General features: G+C 43.3%; 1 protein-coding gene across 6 annotated transcripts in view; it reads left to right on the top strand.

The window, feature by feature from the left end:
* PRKCQ (protein kinase C theta) overlaps positions 1-18,506 on the top strand; it is a 212,227-nt gene that overhangs the window by 83,295 nt on the left and 110,426 nt on the right. For 4 of the 6 annotated variants that reach the window (XM_055543490.1, XM_055543492.1, XM_055543494.1 and 1 more), the window contains 2 exons: positions 12,916-13,045; positions 17,450-17,649. In XM_055543490.1, the coding sequence (XP_055399465.1) occupies positions 12,928-13,045; positions 17,450-17,649 (318 nt within the window). In that variant the 5' untranslated portion in view covers positions 12,916-12,927. Of the gene's footprint in view, positions 1-12,570; positions 12,742-12,787; positions 13,046-17,449; positions 17,650-18,506 lie in introns of those variants that run through there. The other 2 variants (XM_055543493.1, XM_055543489.1) reach the window with 2 other exon arrangements.

Below are 18,506 nucleotides of genomic sequence, written 5' to 3'. Positions count from 1 at the left end.
ATAGGCTGAGATGCATTTCTCACAATAGCTCTGATCACAGAATAATCTTGATAGTTCACTGAAGTCTCACCAAGGACAGTCAGAGCTTGGCATTTGAAGGAGCTCTGTCCCATAATCAAGTGCTGCTTTTACTTCTTACCATTTTTTTTTTCTTCAAAGAAACAAAGCTTTTAATCGCTTCCTATTTTCTTCGTGTATGATGAATACAGGAAAGGCGCCCCCCCTCCTGACTTTGGAATGTGAATAATCAGCAGTTAGCTAGGTTCACTCACTAACTGAATGTTTGGCTACTGCACGTGAAGCTGCTATACTGTCCAAAATCAGCAAAATTAGGATACATTCCAAATATTAAAGCTGAGGGTCTTGCATTTGGTGGTGTGAACAGTCTTTCTGTGTAAGTAGTACTAATGTTTTGTGCAGGAGAACATCTAATCACTTGTTCAAATCCATTTTTCTTGGAGTGATATCTACAATAAAAGCACAGTAGAAAGATAAATAAATAATGATCTAGGAGACCTGGACCCTAGTAATACTTCTTCCACTAATCAGGTAGATTTGATCACTTGCCGTAATTTTTCTGATAGTGAATTTCCTCATCTTTTATAGGAGTGGGTGGACTGCTTGATCACTAAGAGCCCTTTCAGCTCTCAAAAAGAAAAAAAAAAGGACAGATCCACTGATTTGTTTACAGATTGATTCATTTTCATTCATAACCAATGTATCCATTTATGTAATTGAAACACTTGTAGTGAGTTATATTACACATCAGTTACTGTGTTGCTAGTGCCCGCAAATGAGGTGGTGTGGGAAAGAGAGAGACCCATTCTCCCAAGTCCTCATAGTCTCTTCTAGTTGTGGGGCTAGAATTCACTCAACATGAGGAAGGGATAAGAGGCAGGGAGGAATGAAGAGAGGATTCTCTTGGCATCTCCATGTTTAATATAATTATTTAATATGTAGAACAGAGCTTTTCAGCCTCAGCACCCTTGATGTGTTTGTTGCGGGCAGCTGTCCCACGTGTTGTAGGTTTCTTTGCAGTATCTCTGGCTTCAGCCTACCAGTTGCCAGTCCCACCCTCTCCAACCATATGTGACAACCAGCAATGTCCCCAGACATTGCCAAATGTCCCCTAGAGGCAAGGCCGCCCTGATTGAGAATCACTGATTTAGAATCGCTGTACTGGACACCAAGCAAATAGAGATGAGAAAGACACAGCCTGGCCTGGAGGCATTTGCTCCAGCCTGGTGCTTCCAGAGGCTAAATGTGCAGCGGGTCAGTGGAGGGCTTCATGGAGGAACCCACTCCCGAAATTTCTAATTTGGTGAGTCCAGGTGGGGATGGAGGGTTTGCATTTCTAAAGCCTGCCCCGCCCCCTTGCTGGTTTGGATGCTGAGGGTCTTCCAGAATCCCACTTTGAGAACTGCTGGGCTCAGAGGTTCCTATCTCCCAGGTGGTGGGTGTCCACTGCAGTTGTGGCCAAGAATACAGATGGTCTCACCCAGTCAACTAGTGTGTTCTAAGAATCAAAGTACTCTGTGGTTTTTAAATTGAGAATATAGACCCCATATGGGGCTATTAACCCACAGTAAATCTGAGAGGTCACAGGAGGGAAAACCAGGGGCAGACCTCCTAAGCCAGGACAGTGGCAGAAAGGTGCTTAGTGTCAGAATCTTGACTTCATTCTGAATGAACAGATGTACGGGCGGATCATGGGCTTGCACCTAAAGAGTATCTGATTTCAGTTTCCATGGAGTCTAAGCTCCGATCACAAACATGCTTTTACAACCCAGTCGTTTCTAAGGTGGGGACATTTGTGGGCCACAAGAAGGGGTGGGTGGCTCACACATCCACCCTCCATCATCAGAGCCCCACCCTGCCCCCTCCTCCTGGTCCCACCCTTGGCCATCCTGTCTCCTGGTCTGCAGCAGTTACTCCCCCAGCACTGCCGGTCCTGCCGACGCACGCAGGGCTGTGCGTAGGTTATTCTTTACAGAACTGCTAGTTCATCTTTGGACTGAACATCGCTGTTTCCGCCTGCTGTGATGATACTAACAAGTACTGTATTTTCTTTGAAAATTGTCACACACCCGGGGAAGGAAGTGGGGTGTGGTATTTGAGCACCACTGGGCAGACGGGTGTTTTGCTCCTGCCATACCCAGGAGCAACCGCCCACTTTGCCATCTCTTTTTTTGTCTCTTGATGCTGAGTCTGCATTAACTGGCCACATCATTTTACTCACAAGGTGAAAGGCGAGAAAGAGCAGTCCAGTCCCTTCTCTGATCTCTTCTAGGCAGGCGTGGGCTACCCCATGCTGAGGTCCCAAGACTCATTTAGACCCTGTTATGTGTTTCTATGCAGCACAAGGCTTTATACCTAGTAGGCAGGTTTGCAAATATTGATGGCAAAAAAAAAAAAAAAAAAAAGCAGCCAGTAGTTTAGGTGAGTTCTAGGTCAGGTCAGATAATCCACTGAGTGAGTTATCATCAGTCATTGATTTCATCAGGGAGAATTTCCAAGGATGCTTTGGGAAAGTCCTGTGTGATATAATAGCTACCTTTTCTGCCACTGTTGTGAGCATTTCATTTAATGGTTAATTCATTTAATCTTCATGACAACTCTATGAAGCAAGTCTGCTATTTTCTCCATACTGCAGAAATGGAAACGTTGTCACACAGAGATGAGGTCCCTTGTGTAAGACTGTGTGGTTGAGGAAAGCTGGATTTTATACCATGGCTGTCTTGTTGACACTCCTGTGGGCTCCTACCTGTGTCCCCTCCTCCCTCATGGCACACAGTCATGTCAAGGAAAAGGGACACTTTGGCCAGGGGCTTCACCTTGACCATCTCAGTCGAGATGTCCTTTGACCAAGCCCTGGGCCCTGGCTCTGCTGGATGTCCTGCACTCAGGTGGGATATTTTTCCTGCCTGAGCATCTGACAGGCAGAAGAACTCTTCCTCTGGTACCCTAGGAAGATCCCAAAGCATTCTGTGTGTGTCATTAAAGCTACTGGGTTGATAAGATGGTAGAATCACTGAGAAACTCACCTGTCTTCCACTAGCTTTGCTGCTAAGTCACTTCAGTCGTGTCCGATTCTGTGCGACCCCATAGACGGCAGCCCACCAGGCTCTCCCATCCCTGGGATTCTCCAGGCAAGAACACCAGAGTGGGTTGCCATTTCCTTCTCCAGTGCATGAAAGGGAAAAGTGAAAGTGAAGTCGCTCAGTTGTGTCCGACTCTTAGCGACCCCATGGCCTGCAGCCCACCAGGCTCCTCTGTCCATGGGATTTTCCAGGCAAGAGTACTGGAGTGGGGAGCCATTGCCTTCTCCACCAGCTTTATTGAGGTATAATTGATGATTAAAAATTGGATCTATATTTAAGATGTATGACTTGATTAAACTTGATACAGTGAAATAATCACCACAGTGAATTTAATTCACGTATCTATCACCTCGCATCATTACCTTTTTCTGTGTGGTGAAGTGTCTTTGTTCTTTTTTTAATTTTGGGCTGCACCACGAACTATGCAGGATCTTAGTTCCCTGACCAGTAATTGAACCCGCGCCCCCTGCAGTAGAAGCAGTCTTAATCATTGGACCACTTGGGAAGTCCCAAGAATGTCTTTTAAGAGGAAAATTTGACATAAATAGACCCATCCTTAAATCCGCTTTCTATAGGAGGCAGCATCTTTGGGCTCAGTAGGTGGTCACCCTACAATGGATAGGAAGGAATGCCAAGGAGACCGACTTTATACAAAGCAGTGAGTTTTGCTCTGGACTCTGCCTCCAGGAATCATAACCGGTACCAGCCAGCCACCAGTAACAGCAGGAATGGAGAAGACGCAGAGGTGGACAGTACAGACTTAGGAGCCCATGGGAAAATCACCCAGTTCAGCAGCTTTGACCTCACTTCTAAAAGAGAGCTTAAGTTTTGATGAGAAACTTCAACTCCTTTATACTGTTTGCGTGTGTGCTAAGTTGCTGCAGACGTATTTGACTTTTTGTGATCCTACAGACTGTAGACCACCAGGCTCCTCTGTCCATGGGATTCTCTAGGCAAGAATCCTGGAATGGGTTGCCATGCCCTCCTTCAGGGGATCTTCCTGACCCAGGGATCAAACCCACATCTCTTGCATTTCCTGCATTGGCAGGCGGGTTCTTTACTGCTAGTTCCACATTACCCACCCTTTAACTCTTCAAGTTATAGCCAAGGAGTAGAAGGACAGATCATTAAAGCACAGGTTCCAACAAAAAGAAATGTCAAGTTAGTAGCCGAGGTAACTGAGCAAGTAGGCAGCCAGGAGGCTGCTGGGAAAGCTTGTCTGACAGCTGTTGTGGGTCCTTTCTAATTAGGGGCTGGTTGAGCAGATGGGAACAATCTATGGGGAACTCTCCAGGCTTTCACTTCCTCCCTGACCTAACCTTGAAGTGGTTTTCTAACGAGGAATCATTGACTAATTTGGGTGGAGGCACTGAGCAAGCAAAGCTGGAATCCAGGTTCTGTTGCTCACAAACTATCTGACCTTCAGCTTACCCACTCAGGCCTCAGCTTTCTAATCTGTAGAATGGAGCTAATTATACCTACCTCGTGGGCTTGGTGAGAAGGTTGAATAATGCAAGCTATGGAAAGCTTTTCGCAAAATTTTGTGAATTGTAGAAGACCCAAAAAATAACCCTCGAGGCTATGCATGTGCTTGTACCAAGTAGATCAGAAGCGTGAGAGATGGAGAAGGAAAAAAACCAACTTGATGAGTGATAAAAGGCTGGATTGGTAGATATGGCCAAAGCATCCAAGCAAATAGGTTGGTGGTTGTTCACAGGGTCATAGGCAGTGCTGGACGATGGCTGGCCTCCCAGGACTGGCGGGATAGCCCTGCTTATGGCACAGCAGAGGAGAGTAGAGAAACACAGTCTCTGAAAATTGGCAGATCCCCGTAAAGAGAGGAGGGAGCTGGACTGGGCAAGCATCGGTTATTCCTGTAGTTCATCCTTTGGGTAAATCACTCCTCTTCTTGTGGGAAACAGGAAGGGATCTCTGGATGAGGTAGGGCAGAGGTGAGGTCCTTGAAGGAGGAGAATGGTTGAAGGATGTGCCTGAGTGCAGGTGATGGAGCACGCACATGGAAGGAAGGTATAAACAGAGCCAATGAGATGGATCGTTGGGGTGTGTTCAGAAAACAGGCTGAGTCAGTTGGACAGAGACAATTGAGTATTCGTGCAATTTGGTGACAGCTGGGCTTTCATGGGACTGTCTGTCCACGTCACACATTCAAGCTAGTGTCAGAATAGTAATAATGCCACACAGGTGCTTTTTCCTAAATTTCAGTATTTGTTTTATTTCTACATTTTTGGCAGGTGAAAGGATGTGTTCTGTTTGCTCAGGCTGCCTCTCTGTCTCATAAAGAAATGTGAGAGTGGTAGGTGTATCTTCATTTGCCAGAATTTGCCTGACATTTACCAAATTTCAACTGAGCTGATGGATTGGGAACCCACTGAATTTTTTTCTCATTCTCAAGCTTGCTATTGATTCGCTTGTGTTTTCTCTTCTGTTGATACATGCTAAGGTTTTGGTGTTTCTGTGAGACTCTCCCTCTGTCCTTAAGGCTCCTCCAGCTAAGTTATAGCAATACATCTGCTGTCCAGATTTTTGTAAAATAAAGAAGTATGCTTGTTCTTACTTGACTTGCTGCAGAGGAAGTGAAGTCTCGACATGTTTTTGCTGACAAGCATTTAGAGAACTTCTCCCGCTTCCTATTCCATGGACTTTCCCCCCAGCTGCTTTTGTTATGTGGTGGCAATCCTTCAGGTCACCATGAAAGTATTTGGTGGGTTTGAATTGTGGTGGGTGAGTCAGTTTAGGTAAGTAGGTCAGGCAGCACCAGGCAGTCAAGAGACCAGAATTCTCCATTTGATACTTAACAGCATATGACCTCAAGCACACCTCTGAGCAGTGAGACTTGCCCATCTACCTGCCCAAGAGGAATGAGATCGTAGTTAAAGGGGAAAACATTGAGCTGTAAGAGTAAAGATCCTCCACAAGTTTAAAGTACGCGTTATGATGATATTTCATGGCTGGGCTAGCTAAAGCGCAGAAGGCTGGATGGACACACCATCCAGTTTATCATGACGAGTGCTGGCATTATGATTACTCCATTAGGGGAAAATAAGTGCTTTAGAAGAGATACCCGAAGGGCTTTATGAGAGCTCAGTGGCGGAGTGCAGAAGAAGGTCACATAATTCAGCCCAGATAACGCTCCTAAAAGACCATTTCCATTCACGTTCTCCCCTTTTCTGGTATACACTAATAATGCTCATAAAGTACACTAGGAAATATATCAGAGTTGCAATAATAATAACTTTTTCTGAGAGTGGACTGTGTGCCAGCTCTTCTCTCAATGCCTCCCTGTGTTTCCCCATTTCATTCTCTTCACCCTTTGAAACAAGTAACAACATTATCACCATTTTCCAAATGAGAAGACAGAGAAGTTAAATAACTCCTGCCGTTGAGCTCATAATGGCATCGATTCTCTGCCTGTAACAACTCCTGGCACGTTTCCTTTGTATTGATTTCCTCTGCAACTGGCTCCACCTAATCAGACCGTAGGATACCCTTGCAGGTAAAAGAAATGCATGAAGATTAAGAGGGGATGTAAAATGTTGCTTTGGAAAATTAAGTTCCTTAGCAAGAAGGCAGTGAGCATCTGCTCAGTATCAGAGAGAGGGATTAATCCTCAGAGGTATGTAGATGATTAATAAGACCTGGTCTCCACCCTCAGAGCCCGAAGTCTTGTTTGGGAAGACAAACGTGAGTGAATCAATCAAATAAAGCATCATGGGGCAATATGACCGTGTGAGCACTGGTCTCCTCCCCAACCCCGCATTCCCCAAAGGAACGTGGTAACAGAGGAAACTCTTTATCACAGCTAGGGTCTATTGAGGAAGGCACCCACATGCACTCTCTCTGGAAGGCTTTTGCTAGATATACTGCATTAAACCAGAGGGACTTCCGTAGATTGAGTCCCACCCCTCTTCTGAGGATGTAATTATATCCCACCCTCTCTAAGGATTATGTTGGAGAAATCCTGGTGGGGCCCTTCTGTGCCCCCAGATTTGGAGGCTGAGGGCTGAAGACAAAGAGAATGGGAGTTACAGGATCAGCACCACTCAGACTTTTGAAATGGCAGAGGAGAGGCAAACTGCTATGACAGGTGTGTCTCGCAGGGTACCCAGGGACCATGGGAGGCTGAGTAAATTCCACCAAGATGTGAGGGGGGCAGGGATGGAGGTGAGGGAAGAAGGGCTTTGCAGAGGAGGTAGAGACTGAGCAGGAACTTGGAAGATGAGGAAGTGGGGGAGGGGCAGGTGGCGGACAGGGGGACTAGGAAAGCGGTCCAGAGAGAGGGGCGGGATTGTGAAGCGCCTAGAGCCACAAAGCAGTATGACACATGGGAGAAGCGGTGGGAGCTCTGCGTGATCTTAAGGAAGGTCCTCGGGGCTGCAGTGTGGAGATCCGACTGGAAGTGAGAGGTGACAAGGCTGGAGAGAGACAGTAAGCTGCTACATTGGGTCTAACGGGGGATGATGCAGAATGGAGGTCCCAGGGAAGGAGGGAGAGGAGGTGGGGAAGGAGAAGAGAAAGTTGGTTGTGGCGGATGAGAGAAAGGGTGATGTCTAGGCGGGGTGCTAGGCCAGGAGTCCTGGCACCAGTCACTGGGCAGATTCCAAAGGCAAGACAGTGAGTTCCCTGCAGACCTGGCAGGTCAAGGGTCCCCAGGAGCTGTCCAGGGGAGTCCTCAGACGAACGGTCTGCAGAGTGTCCTGCCCTGGGCTACCAGGACAGCCTTGGCTGGCCAGTCACTTTTTTTAAAATGTAATTTTATCATTTATTTTTGGCTGTTCTGGATCTTCATTGCTGTGCGTGGGCTTTCTCTAGTTATGGTGCACAGGCTTCTCAATGCACACAGGCTTCTCGATGCAGTGGCCTCTCCTGTTGCAGAGCATGCATGGGCTCTGGGTCATGCAGGCTCAGTGGTGCACGGGCTTAGTTGCCTTGTGTCATGTGGAGTCTTCTGAGACCAGGGATTGAACCCGTGTCCCCTGCACTGGCAGGCAGATTCTTAACCACTGGACCACCAGGGAAGTCACGGCCAGCCACTCTTATGCACGTATTCTTTGTTGTAAAAAGCAAGGTCACTGTGATTGGCAGTAAAGAGATTATGAAATGTACACTCCATAGAGAGACTGGGAGAGGACAGTCCTGATGGATGATATTCCAGTGCCTGTATTTCTGTACAAGAGTAATTCTCCTTTCTATTTTAACCCAGGGGAATCCCCCTTCTCCCTTACCATCCGGTCTGAGCACAAGAAGTCACCCCACAAAAATCTTTCATGTTAATTTCATCTTCATGTGCTTATTCCATATCTTCTTGGCTCTTGAGATTTGCATATATGCATATACATACATGCGTGTGTGTGTGTGTGTGTTCAACAGGACTGTGGAAATTTATGCTCACAAGAGCTTTGTAAGATAGCATTTGATGTGTGTTGTCCTTGCCAGCGTTAGGGAAGAGCACTTCAAAAAATATTTGCTAATTGCCCAGGTAAAGTAATGTTATTGTTTTATTTTATGTTTTAAGTATTTTAGTTATTTTATTATTATAGTTTGAATTGACTATTAATATACCTCAAAGAAAATGCATTGTTAAATGCTGATGTTACTTTTTTTCAGCTATTTGCACAAAAATGCAAAATTTCAGGAGCGTTTAAATGCTACAGAGTGAAAGATGTTCTTTTTTTTTTAAGACTCTGACCATCTCCCTTTAGTAAATTGAGGCTATTCTTCTTTACTTCAGATTTTAATTCAGTATTTTATTATATGGATTCTCCATTTCCTAATATATATTCTTTATATAACCTCTGAATTTATAATCTATGCCTTGAAATGCCAGTAGCATATATCTTTATTTTGGTTCTTAAGTTACCATGTGGAAAAATTGACATTTATTTTGGGTGAATCATTCTGTGTATTTACGTCTAGATTTCTGCGACTGCCACCACAACCAGGCTGTAAAACAGTCAGACCGTCGCCCCTAACCTGCTCATGCCATTCCTTTATAATCACATCCTGTCCTCTAACCGCTGATTTTTTTCTCCCGTGAAGCTTATCTTTTCAAGAATGTCACATAAATACAATTATATAGTATCTTGCTTTGTTTTTGCATTTCTTGACTTGCTCACAAGGCTGGAAATTTTCCTACAAACTAGTTACAACCGTGTTTTTTGTATTTTATATATTCATGTCATTGTCACTTATTTAGTTGGGTCATGCATGGGTAGTGGTTTGGGTATTTTTTCCTACACATTTGTGTATACTTTTTATATAAGAATGATGATCACTTATTTTCTGTTACATTTACAATAGATATTTTCCCCTTTTGTTATTTTCTTTAAATAGTAATCTCTTACAAACAGTAATATCATTTGATCCAGTAATACTGGAGTTCTCTAGTGACCTAGTCTGATGCAGTCTTCCTCAATTAAAAAAAAAAATTGTAAAAGGTGCTTATCAGCTAATTTCTATATTGGAATAACTGGACACAATCTCTGTATGTAACTATAAGACTTTAATAAAGCAGATAATGGAGCTGTCCCTCAATGGGATATCATGCAAGAATTAAAAGGATGCTTAGGAAGATGGCATAGTAACTTGCACAATCTTCATGATAAAATATTAAATTAAAAGTCAGATATAATCTCATACATACAGTAGGAGCATGGAATATAAAACAAAAACACAAAACCCATGAATTAAAATAGACTAGAGAAAAATCCATCAAAATAATGAATGCAATTTGCCTCAGGTAAGGAGAGTTTTACTAACTTTGTGTATTTTCTTCATTTCATTATAATCACCTATTACTGTTTTTTTAATCAATTTTTATTGGGGTATAGTTGCTTTATAATGTTGTGTTAGTTTCTACTATACAGCAAAATGAAGCAGCTATTGTGTATACATGTATCCCCTCCCTTTTGGATTTCCTTTCCGTTCAGAGCACCACAGAGCACTGAGCAGAGTTCCCGGTGCTACACAGTAGCTTCTCATCAGTTATCTATTTTATACAGAGTATCAGCAGTCTATGTTAATCACAATCTCCCAGTTCCTCCCACCCTCCCTTCCCCCTTAGTATCCATATATTAGTTCTCTACATTTGTGTCTCTATTTCTGCTTTGCAAATAAGATCATCTATATCATTTTTCTGGGGCTTTCCTCGTAACTCAATAGGTAAAGAATCCACCTGCAATGCAGGAGACCCCGGTTTGATTCCTGGGTTGCCAAGATCCACTGGAGAGGGGATAGGCTGTCCACTTCAGTATTCTTGGGCTTCCCTTGTGGCTCAGCTGGCAAAGAATCTGCCTGCAGTGTGGGAGACCTGGGTTTGATCCCTGGATTGGGAAGATCCCCTGGAGAAGGGAATGGCTACCCACTCCAGCATTCTGGCCTGGAGAATTCCATGTGGTCACAGAGTCAGACACGACTGAGCAACTTTCACATTCACATGCCATTTTTCTAGATTTCATATATCTATGCATTATATTTGTTTCTGTGACTTCACTCTGTGTGACACCCTAGGTCCCCATTGATCATAGCAGCACCATTTATAATAGCCAGGACATGATCACCTACTGCCGATACAGAAGGAGAGAAGATTCTGAGTAGCTCAGGAATAAAATGCTACCTTTTGCCTTAAAAAGGCACCCCTGAGCTTGAGGCTTTACTGAACGATGTGTGAGGTGAAGCACACAAATGCCAGTTCTGCTTTCTAAATGTCAAAATGTCAGATGCCATCCCTGGGACCAGGCCTTTAGAAGGAGAGGTGTTGGCTTTGCTACCAGATAGATGGATGCATTGGGCAGATGGGCAGAATGCCCATGTGTGAGGGGATAGGGCAGGCAGACTGGCGAGGGAACCCGGATCGCTCGTGAATAGGACATCGGGTGATGTCCAGCCCTGCAGGAGGAGGGGTTTCACTGCAACTCACTTCCTTGCTGTGATAGACCCCCTGTGGACCCTACAGCCTTCTGTCTGTTCCCCAGACAGATTTTCCCAGGTGCTCAGTGAGCGCTGTTGCCTAATTCTGAGCCCAGCCTGGAAATAGCAAAGTGACACATAGTCAGTAAAGGTCAGAGTGCTTGTAACTCAAACATTATGAGTCACTGATCCTTCCAGGCTCCAGTCCGAATGAATTGCTTACCTTCAGCTTGTTTTGAGGAAATCTTCAAAAAGTCCACATGTGGTAAATAGTCTCATAAATGATGCCAATTCTTGGCTTGATCAGTGGAAGAATATAAATTAGTCTGAAAGATCTACATGACCCAGGAACCCCGGGGGGAGAGGTGGGTGGCTGGGGTCTCAAGTTTTCTCTGGAGAATTCTCATTTCTTAGACAGGCTTCTACCCAACAGTTCTAAGCTCAGAGGGTAAGGGGGCTCCCTAAAGACAAACCTGGAAGTCATCTCACTGCTAATTCATGGGAATGTGTTTCAGAGGCTAAGAACATGAGACAAATCAGGATGATTCTGTGACCATCTCTTTTATTTAAACCTGCTGAACTGCAAGAAATTGGGACTGTCTTAATCTCCATGAAATTAACAGCAGTTGTCAAGGGCCCCTGATATGTCTCCCTGTTGGTTAAAAACAAACAAACAAACAAAAAACCCAAAGACCAGCAGCATTCCAGAGGCCCAGAGGACTGGTGATCTTTCATGGCTTTGCTGGCTTCAGATGATGGCTTCGAGATTTCCGGTTGTGTCATCGATTATGGCATCTGGGAGCCTGTTACTCTGAGTAGTTTTGTTCTTTTCCACAAAGATAAGAAAGATGGGAAATGCTTTCTTCTTGATACTGGGTTGGTCAAAAAGTTCCTATAATCTCTTACAGAAAAACCCAAATGAACTTTTTGGCCTTTGGCTTCCTTAAGAATGTTTTGGAAAATTCATGAGGTGAAATCTGTTCAAGAGACAGGAAGCAAGAGTGTATTTTTATCACTAATTATTGATACTGGGTAATAGTTTCAGATTCATGGAGCCTCATGGAAAAGTAGGTTAAAAAGGGAGGGAGCTTTAGTTGAAGTAAATGGTCAAACAAAGGAAAGAACAGTAGATGAAAAATCAGACTAGAATCCCTGACTCTGTAGCCAACACTAAGATGATTTTCACTGACATCTCCCAGAAAGTGTAATTATTAGATCTTTGTCTTTTACAAAGTCCTTTGTTTCTCTTTCTACAGTGAAGTTGCTATTTTATGGTGGTCAGTGATTTAGGGTTTTTAAGTGGTTCAAACTGTTCAAAAGCTCTTTGAATACATACACACACACACACACACAGACACAGATATATATATCTGTGTATATGTCTAAAGTAAACAGATCAGCTGCTAAATAAACACCCAGAGCCCGTTCCATCACACACACAAATAGCCCATGTAAGAATTTCACAGTGTCATATTTAACTGCTGTGACTAAAATAGACTCACTGTTTATAAACTCATTTTCTTATTACTGTGTTGTTTCCTGGGTACCTACTTGACGAATAGAAGAAATGAAGTGTTGGAATGCGTTTGTGTCTCTCTGCAACTATTAAATATAACTCCATTCAATTAGGAGTGGGACTTAGGTCTAACTGACAAGGTCAAATAACCTTAGTCCAGGACGCCGCTTTCTCTGGCACGTCAGCCTGCGGTTTGGGGTGAGCCCAATAATGCACCGTGCAGAAGGGGAAGTAAAACATTTGTTTGAATGGATAGTCAAGCCACTTGAGGCTCTGGCTTTCAGAGATAAAGCACTGGTTAACAGGGATGCAACACCCCAAATAATATATTTTACAGTCTTCAAACAGCTGTTGTCTTCTGTCGCTTTGCAGGGAGTGACCATCATGTCACCGTTTCTCCGAATTGGTTTGTCCAACTTTGACTGTGGGTCCTGCCAGTCCTGCCAGGGTGAGGCGGTTAACCCTTACTGCGCCGTACTTGTCAAAGAGTATGTTGAATCAGGTAAGTTTGAGTGGGTGCTGGGCGTGGGGGGCGGGGGAAGAGGAAGACCCTGCAGTGAACGGGGAAGCAAGGCCTTCCGGGATCTTCAAGGTCGCCAGACTCAACCTGACTTTCCAGCTCAGGAAGCGACGCCCAGAGAAGCCAAGTGCTTCCTCAGAGGCACATGGGCTTGGTAACAGGCTGTGAACTAGACCTGGTTGCCTGCCTTATGTTCTAGGTCATTTTCCACATAAACAAAGGAATGAGTTGAGGACGTTATGTGAGGAGTTAACGAAGGAAAAAAACCAAAAACCTACTTTAATGAGCTAAAGTAGAACATGGTACAGTATTGTCTGATGGTTTTCTGTGATTATAGATAACGTCTGCATCGTCTTGCATTTTGAAAACTTTTAGTTGGAGGATACTTACTTTAGAATATTGTGTTAGCGGCTGCTGTACAGCCACGTGGATCAGCCTTAAGTATACCTATGCCCCTCCCTCTAGACCTCCCTCCGGCCCTCCAGGCTGTCTCAGCACCAGGCTGCGCTCCCTGTGCTGTACACCAGCTTCCCTCTACCTAGCGATTCTGCATATGGTGATGTGTATGTTTCAGTGCCACTCTCTGAATTTGTCCCGCCCTCTCCTTCCCCTACTGTGTCCAAAGCCTGTTTTCTGTTATCTGCGAAGTTATTCCTGCCCTGAATATAAGTTCATCAGTACCATTTTTCTAGATTCCATATATATGCGTTAATGTATTGGTGTTCTTCTTTCCGACTGACTTCACTCTGTATAACAGTATCTAGGTTCATCCACCTCACGAATACCGACTCAAATGCATTCCTTTTTATGGCTGAGTAATATTCCATTGTCTTAGACTTAACGCCAAAGATACTTTACTGCTTCTTTGACCAAGGTCAGATAAATAGTACAAAAAATATAGGATTAGCGATTAGGGTTCAAATTTCAGAAGACTTCCTTTACTAAGACCCCAGGTGAGTTAAAGAATTTTGTCAGATTTAAATATTCATGAAAATTTCATGGGGAGGAGGAAAGCATGACAGTCTTCCAAGATTCCTTCATGGGTTTAGATCTTTCCAATAAAATCATCCTACTCTGGCTTGTCTAAATTACTGGTACAGCAAGGTCACTAGTGTGTACATTTGAGCAGGGTAGTACCATGGAGTCAAGGGATTTTTCTAAATGAAATAGTAATTAACATCACTGTACATTGTAATAAGTGAACAGAAAAAAAATGAGTATTGAATGGACATTTGGAATATTTCTTCCATTTGGAAGAATGAACATAAAGCTAAATTGTCTAATGAACTGACTGCTAAAATATTTTAAAGAAAATTTGATAATATTTTAACCAACTTATTTCCTGAAGCACATTAGAAATGATAATGTGAGTAGATAGTGTCACTCAGGAAAAATAAGATAATCCTATTCTGTCTAGAATATCTTCATGATTACTTAAACTGTTCCTACCCTGTCTGGTCCCTGCCTCTGTATTTTAAAGTTCTCATGGACTTTCCAAAAACAGAAAGAAAAGGAAAAAAAAAAGGCAGGATGAAGTTTACATCCCATGGTCTTTCCAGCCTCCCTGCCTTTCCCTACCTCTCTACACACATTCCTGGTTTTAGCAGATGACACTTTGTAGGGAAGTCTGATTGCCACTGAGGCAGTCACAGGAACGATTAGGAGCCACTACAGTGCATTTACAGAGAAGGTATTTATGGAGCACCTACTGTATATTGGGCCAGAGACATGTCTTGCCTTCAGAGTTCCTCTCCTAGCAGAAGATAAGCAAAAAGCATAAAGATCACATAGTAAGTCATGTGAAGTGAAGACATCAAAGCAGGATCATGCGGGGAGAGAATTGGGGCTGGAGAGAAAGATGGAGAGAGAAGGTAGTCTTGAAAAAGAAAAATTAAGTGATGTTCCTGGGTGCAAGAGGAACCTGATTCTGCAGGTGATGACCTCCAGCTGGATGTGTCCAGCTCAGAACCCTGGGATTTCCAATCCCAGATGCTGGCTTTTCTTTCCCTTAAAAGACTTCTCCGTGCTCAACTGGCTTCTGCTTTCCAGCCCCAGGAGCACATCAAAGCGGAGGAGACTGACTGATCATCTTGAGTTCCCTTCTGCCCAGATCTCTCTCCTGTTTAGTTAACAGTGAGAATGGCACTTGCTCCCAATCTAAAACCTTTCAAATGTCACCAAAATCTTTGAAGTGTGCAATGTCTGAGTTTTTCAAAGCTGCTTTTTGACTTAATGGGTCCCTTGGATCTGGTTCCCTTTACATCCACAGGTCTCACTGACATTTGCCTCCTGGGAGCCTTTTTTAAAGTAACTATTTCTTCTTTTGGCCTTGCCTTTGAACTTGGTCTAATCAGCCACAGGAATCAAGAGGACATGTTGGAAACGAAATTTGTTTTTCTGAAAGGTTAGCCTTGGAGCACGGAAGTTTTTGTTTTTTTCATTTTGTTTTAGATTTGTCCTGAAAAGAAATCTCTCTGAACGTGGTATTTAAAATATTACTTCTGTAGCGTTTCAGCAGGTTTCCGTGTTTGGGATGTTAAGGCTGCAGTTTACATAAAGCAAAGAACAGGAGCAAATAGGACACAATGCTGTCAGTCTAGGAGCCTTTGAAAATAGTAAACCCCACTGTACATAGAGGATCTTGAGTTCTCGTTCTCTTTATAAATGATGACCGTCTTTACTGAATGAAAGTGTGAAAAATGCCTTGCTATGGGAATTTCTGTCCATTTCCTGGGTGTGCTGAATGATAACGGCTGGAAGAAGTTAAAGGAATTTTGAGAGGTAGCGTGAAGCCTGTGGAAGTAAAACATTACTCTGATCACTAATATTGCCATGGCTTTTTTTTTAAAGTCTAATCCTGAGTTAAATTTCTGTTAAACAAACCATAAAAATATCCCCCTTCCAATCCATGCTCAGCATTGTTAGAGTTTATGCCTCTCACAGCCAGCTTTACCTCCAGTGTGAGGTTTCAGCTTATTCAGATCCTTGTGTACCTCCCAAAGAATAATTGAGCAAATGCCTGATGCCTGTTGTCTTTCAGCACCATGCATCAAGAGCTAGAACTGCCTTGTTTCCCTGCTTTCAGTGACGTTTTCTTTTTGCTTTATCAACATCTCTGATAAATCTCTGCTCAAACTGCCGCTTCATGTGCTTAGGATCACAAGAAAGAAACCCTGAAATACAGCAGCAGTTTTCTGCTCCTGCAACGACTGAAGCATAAATGCTACAGAGAATCCAATATGGAGGGAGGATAGGACAACCCTGCTGAATCCCACTAGTAATCACTTTCCCTGGTGGTTCTGGGATGGTTCCTTTAAACGTCATCGTCCTGCCCTTGGTTCCTGTCACTAACCATTTGCGGGCCCTCTGCAGCCTGCTTCACTGACTCCAGGGATGACGACCTCCACCTCTCTGAGATACTTGTTAGTTTTTGCTTAGGGTGCATGCTTTATGTTAAAAGCTATCCTCATTTTGAGAAGAAAATAATGGTTCATGGTATTTTAAAGGTTTTGCCTATTAAAGGTATTTATGTTGAGTGGAAATTTAAAAAATATCTTCCTAAAAGAGCACTCAGTATAAGCCTGAAATTAAGTCACTGTCTTTTCAAATCAACACACAGTAGTTTTATATTATCTTTTTTTTTTTTACTAGATACCAGTGAAATTAAACAGTCATGTGTCCACCGTTAATACATTAACACAGAAGGATCCCCAAAGGCATAAAAGTATAAAACCTGTTAAAAAAAAAAAGAGGGGTATCTAGGTCACTGTCCTCTACCAAACATACCAGGCTTAGCTGCTGGGTTCTTGGTATTTGCTCAGGTGTTCAGACTTCAAAAGAAGCAACTGATGAATAGGAAAAGAGCATGGCCAGTGCAAGATGCCAGATTTATTTGCATAAATTATCCAGGTTGACTTCCAAGTTTTAGTACATTACCTTGGAACCATCTCATTTTGTCCTATTTTATCTCTAATTCTTTTTTTTTTTTTTTTGGAGTATAGTCGATTAACAATGTTGTGATAATTTCAGGTGCACACCAGAGCGATTCAACCATGCATGAATACATGTATCCATTCTCCCCCAAATCCCTCTTCCATCCAGGCAGCTACCTGAGCAGAGTTTCCTGTGCTATATACTAGGGCCTTGTTGGTCATGTATTTTAGATACAGCAGTGTGTGCATGTCCATCCCCAGCTCCCTAACTATCTCTTCCCCCATCCGTCCTCTCTGGTAACCACGAGTTCATTCTCTGAGTGTCTCTAATTCTTGTATGTGTTATTGTCATCCTCCCAAAAGACTTATAGAGTCCTCGAGAGCAGAGGGAATGGGTGAATTATTTCCCAAAACAGGCTGAAAGCGTAATGAGAACATATCTTTCCATTCCTAGAGAATGGGCAGATGTACATCCAGAAAAAGCCAACCATGTACCCGCCCTGGGACAGCACTTTCGACGCCCACATCAACAAGGGACGAGTGATGCAGATCATCGTGAAGGGCAAAAACGTGGACCTGATCTCCGAGACCACCGTGGAGCTCTACTCCCTGGCCGAGAGATGCAGGAAAAACAACGGGAAGACAGAAATATGGGTAAATAGCCAGGCACGCGCTTCATGTATGTGATTATTCCATGAAGTGATAGGTACCATCGTAGTGGAAGACTGGTACAAAATCTCAGCATCATCCTGAAGGCCTTGAGGAAACTGACCCCCTACCACTGACTCATTGGTGGCTTGCTTGTGACAATGAGTATTCATTGTGGACTGTAGAGCATACTAGCATACTCAAATTTCTTTGATTCTTGTGTAAAGGAAATAAGGTCTCTTAGGGTGTGAAGAACTGTTATTGATCTCTAACTGTTAAAGTCAGCTTGGAAATACCACAAAATTTTCATAGCGTGGGAACCTACCTGTGATCTGTGTATCAAGATATCACGTGAATATCAAGATATCTAGATACCTACATGATACCTTGATAAACTATCTTAGATAAGATGCTGGATAGATAGCTGAGAAGAGAGCAAAGATCCATTTAATATCTCAATCCCTGTAATTTTTTTTAGTCATAATGTGTTTGCTTAGCTTGTTGTTGTTCAGTGCTCAGTCATATTTGACTTTTTGTGATCCCATGGACTGCAGCAGGCCAGGCCCCCCTGTCCTCCACTATCTCCCAGAGTTTGCTCAAACTCATGTCCCTTGCGTCAGTGATGTTATCCAACCATCTTATCCTCTGCCGCCCCCTTCTCCTATTGCCTTCAGTCTTTCCCAGCATCAGGGTATTTCCCAGTGAGTCGGCTCTTCACTTCATGTGACCAAAGTATTGGAGCTTCAGCTTCAGTCCTTCCAATGAATATTCAGGATTAGCTTACTTTGCTCTAAAAAGTACATTATACACAACTCATGTTACCACACAGATTTTTGAAAACTTTGATTCTAAACATTTGTTAC

This window comes from Bubalus kerabau, chromosome 13 (assembly GCF_029407905.1).
Source record: "Bubalus kerabau isolate K-KA32 ecotype Philippines breed swamp buffalo chromosome 13, PCC_UOA_SB_1v2, whole genome shotgun sequence".
NCBI lineage: Eukaryota > Metazoa > Chordata > Mammalia > Artiodactyla > Bovidae > Bubalus > Bubalus kerabau.
The sequence above is the reverse complement of the archived record's forward strand: the minus strand, read 5'-3'. Positions and strand labels throughout refer to the sequence as shown.